The sequence below is a fragment of the Mchenga conophoros genome, linkage group LG5 (assembly GCF_057382185.1).
Source record: "Mchenga conophoros isolate Kocher_MC1m ecotype Shallow Benthic linkage group LG5, M_conophoros_male_GT1.1, whole genome shotgun sequence".
Taxonomy (NCBI): domain Eukaryota; kingdom Metazoa; phylum Chordata; class Actinopteri; order Cichliformes; family Cichlidae; genus Mchenga; species Mchenga conophoros.
Window position 1 is genome coordinate 21,495,179 of NC_140530.1, and position 23,432 is coordinate 21,518,610.

Genomic DNA, 23,432 nt, shown 5'->3' on the forward strand with positions numbered 1-23,432 from the left:
ATTCCACCTATACAGCAGTACTTTAAAAACACTCAAGATGGGCCAAGGACATGCAGAAGTTATCAAGTGCACATTTAATTCTTTCTTAATGTTCATATTTATTTAATATTTTGTGGCACAGGCTTCAGTTATCGGGACCGGAGAAAGAGAAAGTAAAGAAGGAGGCTTTGGAGCTGTCACTGAAGTACAGTTTTGTGACTCCTCTCACATCTATGGTGGTCACAAAGCCTCCAGGAGAGAACACAGATGTGCTTCATAAACCAAAGGAAGGTGAAACACCACAGAGATGGCAGCCCCGTGTAGATCACTCCTTTTCAAGACAATATTTGGCTCCTAGTAGTCGCGGTTCATTTGGTGAGTATCACAAACACAAAAAGACTGAAATAAATGAAATGCCTCATAATCTCTACTTTTAGCCCTCAGACTAATGTCATTGTCAAGTTAAGGGGAAAAAAAACATATGCATCAAACTGCCATGCCCTGACTATCATCTTGTCTTTATTTTTATTTAGCACATACCTTAAACGCTTAAAGCTGTAAGCTAATGATAGTTATATAAGAGCAGATGCATGCTGGTGCAATAAGCTGTACGTTTTATGTCCAATGGATGTATGATCTGATTAGTCGACTAATCAAAAAAATAATTGGTGACTAGTCGATTATCAAAATAATCGTTTGTGGCAGCCCTAGTCCTCTCCAGGTTCCTCCCACAGTCCAAGGACATGCAGTTGGCAGGGTTGGATTAACTGATTAACTAGTAGTCGCCTGGGTGAGTAGACTAACGTCATTGTCAAGTTAAGGAAAAACCCAATGCGCATCAAACTGCCATCCACTGAGTATTGTAATACCTTTCTATCAGAGCTAGGATGAACTTTGAGCCACAGTAGCTCATCTGTTAAATCGAACCACACATGCCAGTCTTTGTTCCCCACATTTCTCAGTGATCCTAGGCCGCCCATGGCCCCATCGCTGGTTCACCACTGTTCCTTCCTTGGACCACTATTGATAGATACTAACCAGTGCAGACCGGGAACAGAGGCATCACTATGATTACAAAAATTAAGAAAAGAAACTAAAAGTTCTAAACTTCAAACATCAAAACTCACACATAATAACCACAACTGAGAATATTTACTGAAAGAGGGTTGAAAAAGGGTGAGAGACAGCCAATGTAGACAGTGCATCCGGGCCACACATACTGCAGCTGCTTTAATATGATGTAATTACTGCTTGAGGTTGTACTAACTTAATAACTATAAATACACTATATAAGTAAACCTATACTAACTAATAAACTAGGTACTGTTAGAAAACATGATATGGTGTGTGTTATGAAATGGCTGTGTGCAGGCAGGAAAGGACCCAAAGTGCAGACTCCGGAGACAAACGTAAACTACAAAACACAGCTTTAATGCTGAACTTAAAAGGATAACAAAACTGAGAATACAAAATAGGTTTACGCAAACAGAACACACAGCAAGATGAGGGTAGATCACGACACAGACAAAGAGAAACACAGGGCTTAAATACACAGAGGTAGCAATCAGGGAATGGGAAACAGGAGGGAAACACAGCTGGGGCAAATCAGGCCTAACGAGACAAAGGCAGCAAAACCAGAGACATTAACATGAGACAAGTACTTTCAAAGTAAAACAGGAAACATAACACAGAGATGCAGACTTGACCCGGGGAGACAGCAACTATGGATAACAGACAGAAAACCAGAACACTAAAACTCTAACAAAACCCACACAGAAAACCTGAACTAAGAATAAACCTATAACCCATAATATAATGAAATAAACAAAATCAAAGAACCAAAAACACAAAACACTGGGTCGACGACCCAGGCACCCTAACAGTGTGATACAGCGGGTCCAGAGATTGTCGTTCAGAGCCATCTATATTGCACATCACACCACATTCAACGCAGCTTACAACTCAGCCCCAAACCCCAATTCACTGTGTTTTAACACAGCAGGTGTGATTATGGATGCTGTGCAGGTGCGTCCAGCACCGCAGACCACGCCCCACAACACATGACTAACATAAGCTGTGTAACTCCGAAATGACAACACAGGCACAGCTTCTTCAAGACGGGCGCTTCGCTGCATTTATTGAACGCCGTGAAAACTACAAACATAAAACACAAAGGCTTTAAGCGCTTCAGTCTATCAAAAGTAACACTTGTGCTTTAACAACAAAAATTACCCCGTGGCCACCTGCCACTTTGGAGGTCCTAAAAGAATACCTTTACAGTCTTGTGCATTCTAAATTAAAACATAAAATAATTAGAACACCATACATTACAAATTTTCACAATATTACAATACAGTTATGGCAAATGACAAATGCCTTGTACAGCTGGTAGACTAACCCGGCCTTTGCAGATAGCTCGCTGGACTCCTTAGCGTGATTATTAAACGTGGGCTCACAGCCTATACTATCACGCCCAAACCTCGCGATAATAGCGGTGTAACAAAACTACAATATTGACCACAGAAACGTACAAGCAAGAACATTTTAACTGCTGGAACCATCTATTAAACTTCTTTATACATAAGCCATTTCTGTGACACTTACAAGCTGTGTCCCAAAATGTCAGCTGCATCCTTCGGGGGACCCGGCCTTCGCGGTCTACGTGGGCCGGGTCCTTCGAAGACCGAGAAGGCCGGAAGTGCGAGGCTGTGAAATGGGACGGTCTAGCCTTCAGATTTGCATTACCGCTGTTTCGGTGGAGTTTAATAAACTCGTCCGTCTGCTCCTTGCTATCTAAAATATAACAGGACACTGGCGTAAATTCTCGCCTGTCTCACACTTCTGTTTAATCAGTTTTCTGTTTGACGTTTATTCAGCTCTGTGAAAATTCCGGAGGAATTAATAAAGTTAATTATTAAGAAAGTTTTATTTAATCTAATAACTTTGATCTCAGCCAAACCGATTTACTCCGGAACAAATAAAACACAGAAAAAGGGTAAAAAATTACATTTTTAAGTTATCAGAGTGACTTATATATCATGTTTAACCTGAGTAGCGAAAGAGCGGGGGTCTGAAAAGTCGGGAGTCCGCTGCTCTCGCCGGCTGGAGTGACCATTGAACCCCCCCGGCTTGCTATCGAGCGGGTGGGTAACAGACGTCTCTGAAAACGTCGGCACACTTTTGCAAATATGTGATGTCTTGATAAACCGAGCAGATATTTGATGTTTACACAGCTACTTTCTCGCCTGAAAATATGTTAAAAGTTTATTTTGTGACCCAGAAAGATTAATAAGACTAATTTTAAAACTCAGTAGCGGCCGCCATTGTTGGCAGCTGAAATTTGGCTGGGCCGTGCTATGAATTCTGGGATATGGTGGGCCACAAAGGACACACCCGACCCATCCTTCAAATTCGGGGAAATGAAGGACGCATTTGTCGGCCGCATTTGAAGGAGTCGACGAATTGGGACAGCCTTCGTTGCCTGGCTGTGACGTAATCGGCCTTCAAATGCGGCCTCCGAAGGATGCAGCCGATGTTTTGGGACACAGCTATAGACTGCTGTAAGTAAGCTCTATATAAATGGTTATCCAGTCTAGAGCACTAGGAATAATGGGTAGAACACAAACACTGACCTCAACATTGGAGAATCTCAACACCCACTCTAAAAAATGCACAACACAGAAGAACCACCTTGACAGGAAAAGACGTGGCTGTACATCTGGATCTATAGGTCAAAGGTCACTCTGTCGAGGATACCAATGTTCACATTTTGGAAGGAGAAGACAATAGATAATCTGAAAGAGGAATGAAAGCAGCCATTTATGTTCACTGTCAACAACTATCTTTGAACAGGAGGGGTTATTCACGACAATCCAGTATGGAGACCCGTTTCCAGGCAACTCAACCATCACTCACATCTTGCGTCAGGTGAGGTTAGATGCCACAATGGTTTCACCCCAAACCTCTAGTGATAATGACCCATGCCTTTTTCACACTTGTGTGATGAGTCACATGATACATAGTCCTCTTAAGCGACCTCGATAGGGTTTAACTATCTGGGACTATCCACCATTTGATTTTAGAACTGAAGACGTTACTCAGATGAAATGTCTTCAAGAAACTTAAAGAAGTCCAGTAACTTTTTCTTCCAGTCTCCTTAGATTATCATGATCTGGATGACTGCGAACCTACACAGACATAGATTGGCAACTGTACCGTACCCTAAAACATTTTTTAAAGAAAATAACAGATTCCTAAATGTTACTGTTTGTTTCTAATCACAGATGTGATGAACAAACAATCCATTGGAGGCTATGGAGGATACAGTTTATCAGGTACAGTGCTAAACAAATTTATTAGACCATCACCCAATGCAAGGTTTATGTAACGGCTGCTCTAAATTAACAGAATTGTAACTACCAAAACATTTTTTAATGCCAAGGTAACATAATTAACTCACATTCCTGAACAGAAAAATAAGTTTAGTTCTTGAAAATTATGACTTCTCTGAGAAGTTCAGTTAATTCAGTCATTTTTAAAACTAGCTTTTAACAGATTTCTCAAACTCTAGTCTCTATAAGTTCAATGTTCAAGAAACTGAACTACCTTCTAATTCAGTTGTTCTAATGATTAAAAAAAAAGGATAATAAAAGTAAGACAAAACCTGTGTGAATAATCTAACAATATACAGTGCTGTGAAGCAACTGTTGTTGAAATTTAACAATATATACATTAAATTGCATTGCAATGAATTGAATTAACACATTTTTACTAAAAAAAAACATGTTTGAATCAACCCACATAGCAAAATTGGTATAGCCCGGATCTGGCCCACAAAATGTGCTTACACATGGCCCACATACCGCAAAGGATGACGGCCCTTTGGTGGCCCAGATCTGGTTTGCCAGATGTGGCCCAGACATAGGCCAGCACAAGGCCAGTTGCAGACACACTGGTGGTCCTGTGCTGGCCCATGTGTGGACAACCTCTGGTAAACCTGGTCTGGGCCACCAAAGGGCCGTCATTCTTTGCGGTATGTGGGCCATGTGTAAGTTGTGTGCAGCCATGGGCCAGTTGTAGACACACTGCACAGAACAGTTTCAGGTCTGGCCCCAGATGTCGGCCTAATGTGTACCTTAATCAAGCCATGTAATAATGTCCTGGAACATGCAAAACAGTGCAAAAGTAACATGACAAAACTCTGTTCATAAGTGAATGGACTGACTCTTATATAGCACTTTTCTAGTTTCCCAGATTACTCAAAATGCTCCATACAACAGGCCACATTCAGCCAATCACACACTTTCTCTAAACTGAGTGCTTCCTCACAAACCTGTCAAACCTGCACTTGAAACATTGGCTACAACATGGCATTTGGCTGCAACATGGCATTTGGGTCTTCTAACTAAAATAGGAAAATAGGAACATAAATAGTGCCAACATTGCCAGAGGTCGCCCACATTGGTTGACAAACACCCTACCATGACACCGGTCAGTCAGAAGTGCCAGCTTGATGCTGGATCCAGGGAAGACCTGTTTTCTATGAGCCTGGGCCACAGAACCCAAACCACAATCGATGCCATGCCATCACATAGACAGTGCCATCTCTGCCAGGCCTGGCCCATGTCTGGATGACATACGTCCTATCATGCCAGAGGTCGGTCAGCAGTGCCGGCTTGATACCAGATCCGGGCCAGACCTCCTTGCTGTGTGGGAACAAGAAAAAGGGACCTTGTGTATTATTTTGGGCCATTCGGCTAGTTAAGTATTATATATAAATCGAAATAAACATGTTTCTTAATTTCATGTTATCAATTTGTGTTTTTGTTGTTTCAGGAATCTCAAACACACGTACTCGTGCCATACAAGGTATGATGTAACACATACTGCAGCTGCTTTAATATTATGTAATTGCTGCTTAAGGTTGTTAATGCGTAGTTTACTGGGTTTCCTAACGTCTATTCTTCTGATGAAGGATTCACAGCCGTAGAGCTTTTCATTAACATTTTAACTGGAAATTACTGACTTTTTTGCTTAAACTTTCATTTTTAAGATATTATATTACAGAGTGTAAAACGTAAAAATTCAAACGTAAAAGTATCGAATTTTCTGGATCGTTCCGCACGTCCCTACCTCAGTCAGTGAGTGAGATGGTAGACAGCGTCGAGGAGAAGAGTGTGAAAACACATAAATATGATTGACACACATAAATAAAGCAGCAACTGGCTGCACTTTAAAGAAGAAGCAGATGACTAACTAACTAAGAGGAGACACTGCAATGTCAACCTACACTGATGAAATACTGTTCGGCTACTGAGTTTGGTTCTGTTTCTGTTATGTGAAAAAACTTTTTTGCAGTGTTTTGTTTTTGCGTTAAATTAAAATGAAAATTTTCATGAAAATATTAAACAAAAGTAAGAATACCTGCTTTTGCAACAGAACAACAAAATTAGGCAATTATAAGGCTTCTCATAAAAACAATGAATGCAAAAGGTTTTATAAACACACAAAGCATCCATCTTTGCCAAGTAGGGCTAAAATATGAGGCTATAGATAATAATAAATTAAGACCCGTTTGGGAGCCGTGTCACAAGAGCCAGCTCTCTGAAAAGCTGAACTTCCCATCACTACAAACCTGACACTGAGTTTTGAGATTCAATATAATACGTGTTTTTATTTATTTAAAGCATGGGTTAGTTTCAGGGTGTGTTTATTAAATCAATATGCAACATAAGGATTTTAAATATTGGTGTATGTAATTCGTGTTGTTTAAATGTATTCAACGTCAATACATAAATCTGAATTGCACTGAATTGAATGAAAAACGTGTATGAATTGACAAGAAAAAGGGACCTTGTTTATTGCTTTATTTTGGCAAGTAATAAATGAACATGTTTCTTAATTTCATGTTATCAATTTGTTTTTGTTATTTCAGGAATCTTAAAAGGAAAGAATATTGGCCGTCAAGGTATGATGTGACAAATATTGCAGCTTTTCTATTATGATGTAACTCCTGCTTAAGTTTGTACTAAATAAATTAACTATCTTAACTATGTAAATACAAAAAAATACAATATAATTAAACTTGTACTAACTATTAAACTAGTTACAGGCAGAAAACATGAGTAACATAGGCTGTTGTCAGTAAGCTCTATATAAATGGCAGTCCAGTATAGAGCACTAGAAATAATGGGGAAAACACAAGGAAGGATCTGGGAACAAATTGGCAGAATAAACACTAAAGACAGCAGTGCAGCACAACAATGAACAAACATTATCCCAGACACTGAGAGCAATCATTGTAAAATGGAAACACAAGGCTAGCACAGCTAAACTTAATCAGGGATAAGACAAGGGAAGTAAAGCTGAATACAAAGCATAATAGACAAAAGACTACAAAAATAAAATGGGAACACAAAAAGGCCTAACACAGAAACAGACTCTTAATGAGAAACATTTTACATAAAAAAAAACATATCAATTCATACAATATTCTATTTTTATTGTGTTTTTACAAGAAACCATCTTGAATCTACAATACTTTTTCTTGTAGATTCAAGATGGTTTTTTGTCCTCTTTTTAAACTTTATTTTAGTCACGATTGCTTTGGGTTTATTTATATATAAATATAAATGAATATGTTTCTTAATTTTAATTAATCAATTTGTTCATTATTTTGTTGTTTTATGAGTCATTAGCATTCATGATTTGCAACATTGAGGTATGTTGTGGCACATAATGCAGGTGCTCTATTAAGACATAATTACTACTAAAGTTTGTACTGACTTATTCATTATAAATACACAATATATAAATGCATGCTAACTAATAAACTAGATACTGTGAGAAAACATGACTAATATAGAGTGCTGTACTAATGTTGTCAGCAAGTTCTTTTTTTTTTTTGGCCTGTCCCGTTTGGCTCTTTTGCCATCAGAATTGTTGTCTAAAGGCAAAGAAAGATGCCCAACGGATTTACTTTACCAAACTGACCATCCCAGCCTTGCCGTAATGGTCCATTTGATTCACCTTTTATTGTTTATTTTATTTTCACTTACTGAATACGGGACAGACTTGACTGGGGGAAAGAAGGGGAGAAAGAAAGAGGGAAAGAGAAACAGCTGAGAAGAAGGACGGGGGAGAAGGGCAAAAAACAAAAACCAACAGAACGGGCAGAGAAAAAAAATGCATATATCAATCACCTGGATCACCTGCTGAGAAAGAAAAAAGAAAGCAAGCAGAAGAGAACAAGAGTAATAGAATAAACAACATCACAATGATATATGGGAATATGACAGTAAATACTAAATGTTAAACATTATTGTGCAGCACATAAGATCAACAGAACACAGTGTGCTTTGAGGTAGGAGCCAAAAAGGGTGTAGTTTGTGGGTGTGATCACCCGTGTGTACACCTGTGAGCATGGACGCGCTTGTTTTTTGTTTTTTTAAAAGGTTCCTTCATGTAATAATCTGCTAGAGGGTGTGGGGGGGCCACAGCCCCGTCCTCCAGGGCGTGAAGCAGGTGTGGAGGAGATCAAAACTCCAGACATCCAGAGGCCCCCAGAACACAAGAGACCAAGGAAGACCAACAGAGGGGCAGCTGCGCCACTGTCCCGGAAAGAGCTGAGGAGAGTCCCAGATGAGGGCTCACTCAGCAGCCGCGGAGCAGAAGCCAGGGGGAGTTGCAGTGACGCGCCCGTGAGCTCCGCCGGCAGCCAGCTGCGCCTGAGTGACCGAGCCCCAGGCCGAGAGGCCGGGGGCACCCCACCTCCGAAGTGGCCCGAGCGAGCCCCAGGCTCCAGGCCCCGATAAGCGGCCGCCAAGGAGTGAGCCGGTGTGTACCTGGACGCCCATCCCCGGACACAAAGAACCACCAACGCACCGATGTCTGAGGGGGTCCGCCACTGGCAGGGGAAGTGGTGGTAGGGGGAGATAGGCCTCCAAACCTTGGAGGGCCTGAGATGTCCCCAGAGAGGTGGCGCCTGACACCCAACCTGACATATAGACACAGACATACAGGCACACACAGATACAAACATCCATTCCCACCCTCATGCTCTCATATGCACTTACTCCACACTCAACCAACGTGGAGACAGACATAAAGAGACGTTGTACACACGATCACACTCCCCAAGCGTACTCTACAAACCGGGTCTAGGTGCCCCCGCCCCTGGAGGGGGGAACTGCACCCAGACCCAGGTGGTGTTTCCCTTTTCCCTGCGGTGGGGGGAGGCAGACCGCCCCGACTCCGCAGCAGCAGGAAGGCTCCACACTCCAGACCGCAGTCGGACGGCCAACTCCTCCTCCTAGCCCCCCTGCTCCAGCAGGTCGCAGAGAACGGGGGTGAGAGAAGACTCCAAACCTCCCTCCACCCGCTCATTGTAATGTTGATGCATGTGTGTTCTAAGGTGCATTTAAAACCCAGGAGGGCATGGAGCTACCTGCCAGAGAGCAGCAGGTAAGCGCATGGTCCCTCCTGCTAGCCCTCAATGTCTACGTGTATTTAAAATTGAGAGGTGGGCAACGATGCCAGGGGTGGGGTGTACACCCTGATGGTACTTTGGACTCCGTGTATCGTGCCCACCCCGAAGATCCTATATGTATGTGTAATGAGAGTGTGAGTAATGTGAATGTCTAAGTTGTGGGATAAAATTGAGGCAGGGGCAGCCAGAAGGGGACAGAGGGGGGGGGGGGGGGCCTCCTCTGCACCCTGGTGACATACCCCTACTCCAAGGCCCTGCATGTGTGGGTGGTTGTGGTGGAGCGGGAAGAGGGAGGCAGCTGGAGATGGGGAGGGAAGGAAGGGAGGGGCAAGTGACCCCTCCCTGGGGCCAGCTCCCCCGCTGACCCCAGTAGGCACCCCCATACTCCGCGACCCGCCAGGGAAAGGGGGCCCAGGCCCATCCAGACCGGGCCCAGTACAGCAGCGCCGCCCGGCCCCACAGAGCCCGGGACAGTCCACCCAACCCCACCACAGAGAAAACTGCACCCACCCCACCATCCACTCATCTTCCAGACTACATAAGACAATAAACACCCAGGCTGAGATCTTCCTCCACCTCTCCTGTATCTCCCCCTCCTGCAGAGGGAGCTCCTGAGGAGAGGAAAGCTCCTGCAAGATGTGACAATCTCCCCCACCAGTTGAAGAGCCCCCCAGGTGGCTCGACGCACCGGCGGCACCCTGCTCCAGGGCTGGGCCCCCATGCACCCACCCGCCCACAACCCCGGCAACACACCAACCAGGACCTAAGCCCCCGAGGCCCGGTTCGGGTCCCAGCCCAGAGACGGAGCGCCCCCAGAACCTCACGCCCATCCCGGACCCACCCAGGGCCAGCCAGGCTACCAGGTCAGTAACCCACGTCCGTCAGCACAGACCCTCCCCTAGCCCCGCTGCACGCAGCCGCGAGGAAACAGTCACCAGAGAGCCAACAGAGCCCCTAACCGGACATGACCGCTACCCCGGGTTGAGCCCCCCAAGGAAGATGCCTCCGGGGAACCCCCCGACGCCCTAAGCCTGTCCCTACCCCCACACCAATCACAACAGTGAAGGCGGGACCAAACTATGACCCCCCACCCCCACTAGGTGATGGAGCTGATCAAAGGAGCCCAGAGCAATTGATCTGATGTGGTGGCAGAGGCTGTATCAAGACTAATGTAATCTAATAGATAATTTCTATATTGGTTAGAATTAAGATTATTTTTATTTTTCCAGTTCATGAGGACTGTTTTCTTGGCTATGCATAGGGCAGTGAAAACCATATGGGCGATATTCTTTTCTGAAGTGACATTATCTAAGCTGCCCAACAAACACACTAAGGGGGAAGTTGGAATGTTACATTTCAGACACTTCGATAAGTCTTCACATATCTCGCGCCAAAACTTCTGAACTGGTGGACAGAACCAAAGAGCATGGATATAATTGTCCGGTGAATTGGTTTGGCAGTGTGAGCAGTTGTTGGTAGACGAAAAGCCCATCTTGAACATCCGATGACCTGTATAGTGCACTCTATGTAATATTTTGTATTGAATTAATTGAAGACTGGGATTTCTAATTAGATGAAAGGTTTTTAAGCAAATCTGAGACCAGAAGTTTAGGTCTAAGTTAACTGATAAATCCGCTTCCCATTTTGCAATAGGAAGTGATATTGATTCATCTGTTTTAGAAAGCATTCTGTATATTTTGGATAGTAATTTGGGGGGTTTAAGAGTAAGAAATTGAACCACACTTGGTGGTGTTTGTAGTTCAACTTGACCCGGTTTAAATTTCTTTTTTACTATGGATTTAATTTGTTGATATTCTAAAAATCTTTTCTTGTTGATCCCATATTGTGTAACTAGTCCGTCAAATGAAATAAATTCTGTTCCTTCTAGTATATGTTCTAAATATTTGATTCCTTTATCACTCCAATCTGAAAAGTTTATCATATTATTGTTTTGTAATATGTCAGGGTTGTTCCAGATAGGTGTACGTTTGCATGGGATTAATGAAGACGCCGTCAATTTTAGAAACTCCCACCATGCTGTCAGAGAAGAGCTGATGTTGATGCTTTTAAAGCATTCATGTCGTTGGATGTTTGAGCTGATAAATGGTAGGGCTGAGATCTCTAGATTATTGCAGAGTGCTTGTTCTACATCTAGCCAAGGTTCATCTAAGAGGGTGTGTTTTAGCCATCCTGAGATAAACTGAAGCCTGTTGGCTAAGAAGTAGTGCTGAAAGTTAGGCAGTTCTAGTCCTCCTTTATCCTTGGTCTTTTGTAGTGTTTTTAAGCTTATACGTGGGGGTTTATTTTTCCAAAGGAATTTGGACATACATGAATCTAGAGATCTGAACCAATCTTGTGGCGGTTTAGTTGGGATCATTGAGAATAAATAATTTATTTTTGGTAAGACCATCATTTTTATAGCGGCAACCCTTCCCATGAGTGATATGGGTAGACATTTCCATCTAGCCAGATCATCTTCTACCTTCTTTAAAAGTGGGATATGGTTTAATTTAGTTAGATCTGCAAGCTTGGGAGAAACATTAATACCTAAATATTTTATATTTCCCGATTGCAGTGGTGTAGAAGAGGAATTATGGAAGGAGCAATTAATCGGTAGGACTGTAGATTTTGACCAGTTAATTGAGTAATCTGATATTCTTGCAAAAGAGTTTATCAATTCAATCACCCCAGAGATATTGGTTTGTGAATTTTGGAGAAAGAGTAACACATCATCCGCATAAAGGCTGATTTTATATTCCACGTTCTTGCATTTTATGCCCTTAATTACTGAATTCTGTCTAATTGCTGCTGCTAGTGGTTCAATAAAAATTGCAAATAGTGAAGGGGAGAGTGGGCATCCCTGCCTGGTGCCCCTCAAGAGACAGAAGCTGGAGGATGTCTGATCATTTGTTCTAACACAAGCTGTTGGGGAATTATATAATATTTTTAACCAGTTTATGAAAGAGGATCCAAAACCAAATTTGTGTAAAGTTGCAAATAGAAATTTCCAGTTAACTCTGTCAAATGCTTTTTCTGCGTCTAAAGAGAATATTGTAGTTTCTAGGTTTTTACTGTATGAGTAGTCTATCAAATTAAGTAATCTACGTGTATTTGTTGATGAGTGCCTACCTTTTATGAAACCAGTTTGGTCAGGATGAATTAAGAGGGGGGTTATTTTCTCCAGTCTCTTTGAGAGAGCTTTGCAGATTATTTTAAGGTCTACATTTATAAGGGATATTGGACGATAGCTTGAGGGATATACAGGGTCTTTGCCTGGTTTTAGCAGGAGATTAATGTTTGCAGAATTCATATTTGATGGAAGTCTGCCCTTTTCTTTAATTTCCAACAACGTTCTGTAGAAAACTGGTGCTAGAATCGACCAGAATTCTTTGTAGAATTCTGCAGGAAAGCCATCTGGACCTGGAGCCTTATTATTGTGCATACTTATCAGGGCTTCCTGGAGTTCACCTGGTGTCAGTGGTGAATCCAGTGCCATTGCTTGAGTGTCCAATAATTTTGGAAGAGTTATGTTGTCCAAAAACTGATCAATTTCTTTTTTAGATGGGTTTATTTGTGGTGAATACAACGTTTTTGTCACGGCTGGCGGAGGGAGCCGTGTGGTGTGGAGGAAAAGGAGGACCCAAACTGCAGCAAACTGATGATACGAGTGACGTTTTATTTACAGGGTGGTAGTGGCAAAAACAGGCAATGAAGCACGAGTAATTACAAACGGAAACCTAAACTGGGAGAAACTAAGTGACAAACCTGGGACCATACAAAGGGGTGCGGGGCAGAGAGACGCAGAGACAGGAACACCATAGAACGCAGATGAATGTAGATTAACGCAGTGATACATGGATGAACGCAGACGAGCCGACAACGAACACAGACCGACACCCACTAAATATACACACACAAGGTAATCAGGTAATCACACACAGGAGGGAAGAACAGCTGAACCTAATACACCTGGGGACCGGAGGAGACAAGCTGAACACAATAACAACAGACACAGACCTTCAGAACAGAACAGGAAATCCAGAACACGAGCCTTCAAAATAAAACAGGAAACAGACTGATGTACAACACAACACGGGGACATGAACAGAGCACCAAGGACAGACACAGGTAGGGCTGACAATACACCAAACTTCAGGTTAACCCTAACTAATACAGATCAGAAAAAACGCAAAACGCTGGGTCAACGACCCAGGACCATGACAGTTTTATAGAAATCCCTGAAAATGTTGTTTATTTGTATCGGTTCATATAATGTGTTTCCAGATGAATCTTGAACAGCACATATAGTTGTTTTTTCTTTATTTATTTTTAGCTGGTTTGCTAGAAATTGACCGGATTTATTACCATGTTCATAATTTTGTAGGCGTAGTCTTTGTACTAAGAATTTTGTTTTTTTATCAATTATCTCATTTAATTCTAGTTTTGTTTTGCGTATTTTGTTCAATGTTTCCTGATCTTGGTGGGACGCGTAGGCTTCTTCTAGTGATTTGATGTTTTTTTCTAATTCCTGAATATTTTTGTTTTCTTTTTTCTTTTTATGTGATGAGAAAGAAATTATTTTACCTCTCATCACAGCTTTCCCTGCTTCCCATAGAACAGAAGCTGATGTTTCGGGAGTGTCATTATAGTTCAAATATGAAGTCCACTCTTTTTTAAAATATTTAATAAAGTCTTCATCTTTAAGTAGTGATATATTAAATCTCCAGTTTTTTCTTGGCGTAGTATTATTCTTGTGCATTAGTGTTAAAGATACAGGACCATGATCGCTGACAGCTATAGGGTGAATCTCAGTGTCTGAAATGTCGTTCAGCAGTGAGCTGCTGACCAAAAAATAATCCAGACGAGAGTAGGAGTGATGGACATGTGAGAAAAAAGTATATTCCTTACTGGTGGGGTGAAGGGAGCGCCATGCATCGCAAAGACCAAAGTCGCTCATATATTGTTTGATTATATTTGTGGACTGCCAATTACGCTGAGTTCCCGCTGTATTGAGCCTATCCATGTCTTCATTTAGTCCAAGGTTGAGGTCACCTCCAAGAACAAGTGTGCCATCTAAGTGTTCAGAGAGTGCACTGAAAAAACCGTGAAAGAATGAGGGATCATCAACATTTGGACCATATACACTTGCAATACATAGCTTTTTATCACGTATAGATAGTTTAATGATTAAGAATCTGCCCTCTGGATCTATAACTGTATCGAGTACTGTGAAATTAATATTTTTATGTATTAAAATTGCTGCTCCCCTTTGTCTAGAATTATAACAAGCTGAGAACACATTAGGAAACTCAGGTGTTTTAAGTTCATTCGAACCTCTAAGAGGTCTGTGGGTCTCTTGTAATAGGACAACATCTGCCTGTAGTTTTTTGAGTTGGTTAAATATTTTTAACCTCTTTTCTCTGGAGCCAGCTCCATTTATATTCCATGTAATGAACCTCAGTGTACCCATAGATGTTTGTGTATAACTAGGGATGTATGCTGTGTGCGTCGCTTAGACAGGTGGAGAGAATACGTCACTTGTTCATAAATAAAGAGAAGGAGAGAGAGAAAAAATGTGTGGCGAGATGCTCCCTGAGTCTGACTTTGTGTATGCATAGTTACTAATATGAGTAGGCTTGGCTTAAGTGTGTGTGTATCTTATATGACTGTGTGCGCTGTCTGACTGATGTAAATGTGCTGCCGTTGAGCGCATGGTGCGTATGTGTCGAAATAAAGGATGTTTGTGGATGAGTGTCGAAGCAGGTGATCGAGGCAGTGAAAGGAATAAAGAAAGAAACCAAGGACAGGGGTGAGCAGCATAAAACCAAGAGGGGGAAAAGAGAGGAGGGGAAAAAAAAAAAAAAAACCGAGAAGAAAAAAAAAACAGAAACAAAACGTAAACATTCCAATTAAATCACTGACGGAGAGTGACGGTGTTAATTCTGCTATGAAATCACACTTTAAGATGTGATTTGATACTGGTAAGTTAAACAGATGTTAATGCAAGTTAGTGTGAGTGGATAGGGAAATGGTGTAGCTGATTCTTATCTGGTGTGAGGTTAATACAGCCACGGAGTGATGTTGGGGTCGCGGTGGAGCTGTCCGTCCACGTACAGCCGGTCCACAGCGATGACAGCGAGGGAGCCCTTCTGGATGAAGCCGCGTCGGATTGGGAAGAGGACCCTGCGTCGTTCCAAGATCTCTTTGGGGAACTGGTCGTTCACGCTGAAGTCCGTTCCTTTTAATTCCCTGCCGCGGCTTTTCACATGTTGCTTTTGTTTGAAGTGGCCGAATTTGGCCACGATAGGACGTGGTCTCCCGGCCGTAGCCCGAATGGGGCCGAGGCGATGTACCCGATCGAAGACGATGTTCTTCACAGTGTCCTCCGGCAGCTTCAGGTGGGTTTTGATGAAGCTTTTTACCGTGGTCTCCGCGTCCTCTCCAGCGGCTTCTGGAATACCAGAAAATACCAGATTATCACGCATGCTACGAGCTTGTAGATCGATAACTGTTTCTTTTATTTTTTTTTTTCTCTATTGAGCTGGGTAACATTATCTGTGAGACATTTCACCGACTCCCTTAGTGTGGCATTTTCAGCAGCAAGCGTTTCCACCTGCTGCTGGCTGTACTCCAGGGATTCTCGCAAGCATTTAAATTCTCGGTGAAGAATCTCCACCAAGGACAGCCTTGCGTCGAAACTGGACAATCGCTTGTCGATTGACTCCAATATGTCGGCAATATCTTTGCCGGCTGGCGATGTTGAGCCGGGGGAATCTGCCGGGCGTTGTCTTTTCGACGACGGCGTCTCAGCTTTGGCCGGGGAAGCTGCACACGGGGTCTTCTTCATCACGAGATCCTGAAAGCACTGATCGATGTAATCTTGGAGAGTCTCTAAACTCTCCTCGTTGTTCTCCAGGGTGTTGGAGATTATTTAGACAAATAGTGTTAGTTATAAGACAATTGATAAGTGTATTTGGTAATGCTGAAGCTTAAATGAATTTGTTCAAATCTAAACTACCATTTGCTTTAATTTTCCGCCAAAATCTCCGGCGTCTGACGTCAGTTACAACATGAGTCGCTTACCTTGTCCGTCACTTCCGTCACTTACTCACCTGCTCCGTCACTTCTCACCTGCTCCCTCACTTCTCACTTATAAACACAGTTATATTTTTTCTTGTCAGCAAGTTCTATATAAATGCATGTTAATTTTTTAGACTCATTCCATCTTACATTATCAGATTTTTTTTTTCTTCTGCTCAACCACATCTGATTTTCCCAAAATTGTTATGGTTTAAATCTATCTATCTATCTATCTATCTATCTATCTATCTATCTATCTATCTATCTATCTATCTATCTATCTATCTATCTATCTATCTATCTATCTATCTACATATATATATATATATATATATATATATGTGTGTGTGTGTGTGTGTGTGTGTTCTTCTCATGTTTGTGTGGGTTCTCTCTAGGGCTGCCACGATTAGTCGACTAGTCACAATTACGTCGACTATCAAAATCGTCGACGACTGATTTAATAGTCGAAAAGACGCAGTAATAAGATTTAAGAGTGTAATAACGGACTGAAACAGAAGATGGCAGCACTGCATGTACAAGGATGCCAGCTGCCGTTAAACCCCAAAGAAGAAGAAGTTGTGTCCCAGAATTCATAGCGCAGGCCAGCTCAGTTTCCAACAATGGCGGCAGCTAGCTAGTTTTAATATTACTCTGATTATTCTCTCTGGGTCACAAAATATATTTAACATATTTTCAGGCGAGAATGTAACTATTTAAACCTCAAATATCTGCTCAGTTTATCAAGACACCACATATTTTCAAAAGCGCTCCGACTTTTTCCTAGCTGGGGGCAAGGCGCACTCGAGCCCGTGAGAACACTGGACTCCCGGCAAATCGTTTTCAAACCCACCGCTGTCTTTCGCTACTCAGGTTAAACATACATAAGTCACTTAGATAACTTAAAAATGTTATTGTTTGGCCTTTTTTTTTAGTATTTTATTTGTTCCTGAGTAAATCGGTTTGGCTGAGATTAAAATTATAGTTTTTACACAGCTGAATAAGCAGACGACTGATTATCAGAAGTGTGAGATGCTCGAGAATATACTCCGGTGTCCCGTTATATTTTAGATAGTAAGAAGTTTATTAAACTTCACCGAAACAATCTGCAAATTTCATTAAAATTTAACAAACTATCATCTTGTCTTTATTTTTATTTAGCACATACCTTAAACACTTAAAGCTGTAAGCTAATGATAGTTATATAAGAGCAGATGCTGCTGGTGCAATAAGCTGTAGTTTTACGTCCAATGGATGTATGATCTGATTAGTCGACTAATCGCAAAAATAATTGGTGACTAGTTGATTATCAAAATAATCGTTTGTGGCAGCCCTAGTCCTCTCCAGGTTCCTCCCACAGTCCAAGGACATGCAGTTGGCAGGGTTGGATTAACTGATTATTTTAAACTTAAACTGTCCATAGGTGTGAATGTCAGTGTGAATGGTTGTCTGCCTCTCTGTTTCCCTTTCATAAAACAGCCACCCTTCCACTGGGGCCATTTCTGATCAGGCTTAGAACCTTAAAACCTCTAAGGATACTTCTAAATTGAAGACCGTTCAGAATGTTTTTATTTATTTTTTTCAGTTTATTAATGGGATAATGTACCTGTAATACTATCGGAGACTATGGTAAATTTTTACAACTACCTGCAAAAGGCTAATGGGGTAGGTTCTCAGCCATCCAGGTCATGGTAGTCTAAGGAGCTTGGAATCTAAGTTAATGGACTTCTTTAAGTTTCTTGAAGATGTTTCACCTTTCATCTGAGAAACGTATTGAGTTCTAGAACCAAATGAGAATTTTCACCAAGCATGACATCCCAGTCCACTTCAGACCCAGCCACACCTCTACATCACAGAATCCAAACAGCCATACTATAAACACATGACATAGAAGAGCCATCTTGATGGGACAAGACTTGGCTGTACAACTGGATCTAAAGGTCAAAGGTCACTCTGTCAAGGATGGCAATGTTCACATTTTGGAAACAGAAGACAGATAATCTGAAAGAGGAGTAAAAGAAGCTATTTATGTCTACTGTAAATGACCATCTTTGAACAGAGGGGGTTGCTTACAACACCAACTGTCTGCCACCTACAAACCAGCTTTGAGATCCCTTCCCAGCTCACGCCCCACTTACATCTAGCATCAGGTGAAGCAAGGTCCCACAGTGGTTTAACCCAAAAACCTCTTGTGATAATGACCCATGCCTTTTTCACACTTTGGCTCATGTGATGAGTCACATGATTAATAGTCCTCTTAAGGGACCTCCACTAGGGTATAAATGCAACCAGGAGATGACGGACTAGAGCAGCGCAGATACTGAAGGACCCGTCCCATCCTGGCAACAAACTGTTCCAACTTCTGCAATCCGGTAGAAGTCCGATTGTCTATTCTTATTTAAGTCACGTAATGTACAGAATTCACCTGAAAAAGGATTCTCTGGTCGAGGTACAGTGCTTAACAAATGTAATAGACCATCACCTGATGCAAGGTTCATGTAATTGCTACCATAAAATTAACAGTATTGGTAACTACCAAAACAAATCTGTTTATTGGAATAATTAATACACCAGTATGTGCAAGCTATTTAATTAAAATCATATTGTCAATGCTAAAATATAATCATTAATATTATCCCTGAATTTTCAAATGTACTCTTACAAAAACATACAAAAGTATATAATAAAAACAGATATTTCCTTCTTATATGTTACTGTTTCTTTTTAGTCATGCAACAGCACACCCCCAGAGGAGAGAGAGGAGAGATTGGACATCCTGGAGCAGGTGAAGTGCTTAACAAATTTATTAGATCACCCAATGCAAGGTTTATGCATCTGCTGCTTTAGATTAACAGTATTGGTAACTACCAATTTTTTATTTTTATTTATTATTTTTTCAAATGTACTCTTTTACAAAAACATGCAAAAAATAGTATTTCATAAAAGCAGATATTTCCTTCTTATATGTTACTGTTTATTTTTAGTCATGGAACAGCACACCCCCAGAGGAGGGAGAGGATACCTTGCACCAGGTGAAGTGCTTAACAAATTTATTAGTCCGTCACCCAATGCAAGGTTTATGTAACTGCTGCTTTAGATTAACAGTATTTTGCAGCACTATATACATATGAACAGTATTCAAAAAACATCAAATGTATAAATATATAATGGGGGAAAAACAAATAGGGTTATATATTTACTGTGTTGGTTATTGCACGTTAATTAAATATTACACAGTAGTGATGGTAAAGAGTGTAGTCTGGGTGTAGAGGGTAGTCCTTGGATTGGGAGGTGGTATTGTATTGTCAGTGCAGCGTGGTTATGGCTTTTTGGAAGAAACTATTTACGCTGCATCTGTAGTGTTTCCCTGAGTGAAGCAGGTTGAACAGGTCAAAACCAGTGTAGGAGCTGTCTTTGATAATGTTTGTCAACAACATTTCTAACAAGTTGAAGTGCAAAAATTAGAATTTATGTACAAACTATGTTTACAGACTGACACTGAGTTGTGAGACTCAATATATACGTGTCTTTATTTATTTATTTAAAGCAGTGGTTAGTATCAGGATGTGTTTATGAACTCAATATGCAACATAAAGACTTAAAATATTAGTGTATGTGATTAAATGTATTTACAGTTGTTCTCCCTGATGTCCAACCTGCTGTTGTTCATCTTTCACGTGATACTACTACTCTGGAATCCACTGATGGTATTGTATTGCCTTGATGTCATTCAGGTTGATAAAAAAAATAATAGTAATTGTTTTGGTTTGGTTTCTTTTGTTTGTTTGCTTTTTTTGTATTGCAAGTTCCAAACAACCCATGATGTACTCAGATATGCAGCAAATTACATACTTTTTTTCTGGAAGGAAACTCCAAACATGGGCTGTTTTTCAAATCTCTTCATTAACCATAAAACAAAAAGAAAAGCAAACAAAATTGTAAGAATAATATGTTATATAAATCAGGCTCTGCATAGTATGTATGAACAAATGTGTATTTTTTGGATTCCTGGCTCAGGGGTTATAAAGCACATTTTGGGTAGAAAACCTGGGGTGAATATTTAATTTCACTAAAAATGTTCTAACACTGTGTACCTCTGTATCTCTAGTTCCTGTACTCCACAGGTTTTTGCTAAAAGCTGAGAACCAGACTGTTCCACTATGCTTTGATGTCAGTGGACCTGTCCGCCTTAAACTTCTTCACTATCCCAGCAGGGGTCAGTAGTGTTAGCTTTTTCCATCCTAATATTTCTTTTCAGTGTAATAAAAACTGTTACTCTTCTTTCTCATTGTTATTTTTCATATGAAAACTCCAGTTTGTGGTATAAGATGAGCATTTCTCTTTTCTTCTAGAACTGTCTGTAAATGGTGAGCTTGATTCAGTTACAAATGGAGGCTTCAGCAGAATTTTCATACACGTCAAAGACAGCCAACATGTTGAGATCGACACCAACTGGGTCACTGTACGAGATGGACAGACAGTGACATATTACACTGGACAGGATCGCATTACAGCTGGAAGGTGATGTTGTATTATCATGGTCGAGACTCGTGCTCTCAGCTTTAAGCACAGATGTGTGACCTTATTCACCTGTGTTACCAAGATTTACATGAGAAGACTGTCTCTCTCAGCACCTATATATGTTAGCTGACATCTCTGAGGCTGAAACCCCTAAAAAGTTTGTTTTTTATTTTGTGTTGATTATTGAACAGATGGGATATGATTTTAGTAAGGACAGATCGTTTGAAAGCACCGGTAAGATTTATAAGTAAAGAGTATGAATTATAAGCTATTTGGTGATTAGACATAGTGTAACAGATCAGAGTCAATGTTAGGAGGGTACATGCGAATGGTGGATGAGGTAAAGCAATTGGAAGAGGTGGGTCACATGAAGGAGCAAAATGATAAGAGGCTGTGAGATTTAAAACACACAGAACAGAGATTAGCTGGCTCAGAAAAGGAAAGCGAAAGCAGGAACATGATTGTTTCTCACATGAGTGGATTTGAGTAAAGCCCAAATGCACGAGAATACAGGCAGACGAGTGCATACAGATCTTCACTTTTTATGCTGAGGTAGACTACAAGCCATACACTTATATTTATTTACAGACTTAAGTTTACTTATTAGAAACCAAGCCAGCACTGTGTCAGACTGAGGACCTATCCTGGGTGTACCCCAACTCTCAGGAATAGGCTCCAGCTCCTATCATGGATAAGTGGAAGAAAATGCATTGATGGATGCAAATAATTATTTGTTCAGGCCATTAACTGAAGTACAGAATGAAAATGGCAGGGGCAGACATGAAGTAGAGTTTGTCATGAATTCACTGTCATAAATTCACTTTTACAAAAGATGCTAACATTAAAGTCCCTGTACTTTATGCACTGCACTGCTGTTTAATCAGAGCAGGCTAAATTCATCCAAGTAGCATGATCTGTGCAGGTGCTTTATACAGCTTTAAAAAAAAGTTGAGTAACTCCATGTTTTTCCAGTGTGACAGTGATTGTGCGCAACAACGAAATAGACGTTGCCACTGGAGACATGCGAATGGTCATCATAGTTCATGAGAACAATGGTCCAAAAATCCTTTGGCCAGTTTTAAGACAGCGTCCCTCGGACAACAATGCTGAAGGACTTTTAGGTGAGTGAAAAGCTGTGTGTGTGTGTGTCCTTGCTGCATTGGTTTTCAATGTTGCTTCACTCTCTCTTTCCAGCTGTAGAGGCTGCAGTTTATGAGGAGGTACAGCAAGCTCCTGTCAGAAAACTAAAGATTAAAAACCAGGAGGCAGACGTTACTGGGTATATATTCTTTTCTTTTTTGTATTTATGTTTTTGTTTTGCTTTAGAATCCAGCCATTTCTACAAAGATTAATGATCTCTTTATTCTTTCTTTTGTAGGGAGATGGTTGTTGACTACAGCTTTGCTTCTCCTGTCACAATGAAGTGTTGGCTCACGTCTGCTGACTCTGCCCTGCAGAGACCACTGTTCCAGTTTGTCATTACACAGCTTTAACTGGCAAATATGTTGATTTATTTGAAAAATCTTTAATTTAAAAGGAAAACAAGGCAAAAACATATATTGTGGAAACTTTCTTTCCATCTGTTTCCAACATGTAGAAATATAACTGTGAATGTGGATCTAGTGTCAGACAGCATTACCAATTAAAAATAACATACATAAATCAGGATTTATGATTACCACCATCTGCCATTAACATAGCGTCCAAAATGACACAAATGCAGTTGACATGACAATAACAGGCATACTTCTACACCTTTATTTTTTAAATTCGTTGAAAAATAAAAAAATTAATTTTATAAGTTTAAACTACAGTAATCATATTGTTATAGCTAAATGTTAATCAGCTTTGCTGGCTGATCTGGAAGAGAGTTGGATTGTAGAAGGTTTGCTTATAAATAACAATTTCAAATATTTCTGAATCCTGGTTAAGTACCAGAACATTGAGAGAGAAAACTTTTTAAAACATTTCTTCTGTTTTGTCTTTAGCCTCAAACTGCAAATGACATGTAATGAGGCTGACTTGATTCAAGGATCTCTGACAAATATAATGCTGTTATTTTTCTTGCATAATTTCATGACTTCCTCAGAACAGTTTATGGAATGGATATCAAGCGAATGAATAAAGAATCCAAACTATTCCCTAACCTTGTTTGCGAGCTCTTCTGTACAACAGCTATAAGCCCCTCCTGCTGGGGAGGTTGATGTACAAGAAATTCAAAACACATTCGAGCCACCCTTGTTTCTTTGTATTTTCTTTTCAAGGAGAGAGCTAGACTTTCTTGTAAATTTTCAACATTAATAGCAACGGTTCACTGGGTTTTTTGAAGTTTCAAAGTTTTCCTTTGGACATTGGCTCCTTTTTCGCT

General features: G+C 40.9%; 1 protein-coding gene across 2 annotated transcripts in view; it reads left to right on the forward strand.

Annotated features, from left to right (window-relative positions):
* Window positions 1-23,210, forward strand: part of LOC146574485 (inter-alpha-trypsin inhibitor heavy chain H3-like) — a 31,587-nt gene extending 8,377 nt beyond the window's left edge. The window contains exons 13-25 of one of the 2 annotated variants that reach the window (XM_085274161.1): window positions 122-354; window positions 3,832-3,906; window positions 4,263-4,313; window positions 5,815-5,847; window positions 6,914-6,946; window positions 19,272-19,328; window positions 19,528-19,575; window positions 20,179-20,250; window positions 20,652-20,759; window positions 20,896-21,064; window positions 22,037-22,185; window positions 22,259-22,343; window positions 22,443-23,210. In XM_085274161.1, the coding sequence (XP_085130287.1) occupies window positions 122-354; window positions 3,832-3,906; window positions 4,263-4,313; window positions 5,815-5,847; window positions 6,914-6,946; window positions 19,272-19,328; window positions 19,528-19,575; window positions 20,179-20,250; window positions 20,652-20,759; window positions 20,896-21,064; window positions 22,037-22,185; window positions 22,259-22,343; window positions 22,443-22,557 (1,228 nt within the window). In that variant the 3' untranslated portion in view covers window positions 22,558-23,210. The remainder of the gene's footprint in view (window positions 1-121; window positions 355-3,831; window positions 3,907-4,262; window positions 4,314-5,814; window positions 5,848-6,913; window positions 6,947-19,271; window positions 19,329-19,527; window positions 19,576-20,178; window positions 20,251-20,651; window positions 20,760-20,895; window positions 21,065-22,036; window positions 22,186-22,258; window positions 22,344-22,442) is intronic. The other variant, XM_085274162.1, reaches the window with a different exon arrangement.
* The last annotated feature ends 222 nt before the right edge of the window (window positions 23,211-23,432 follow it).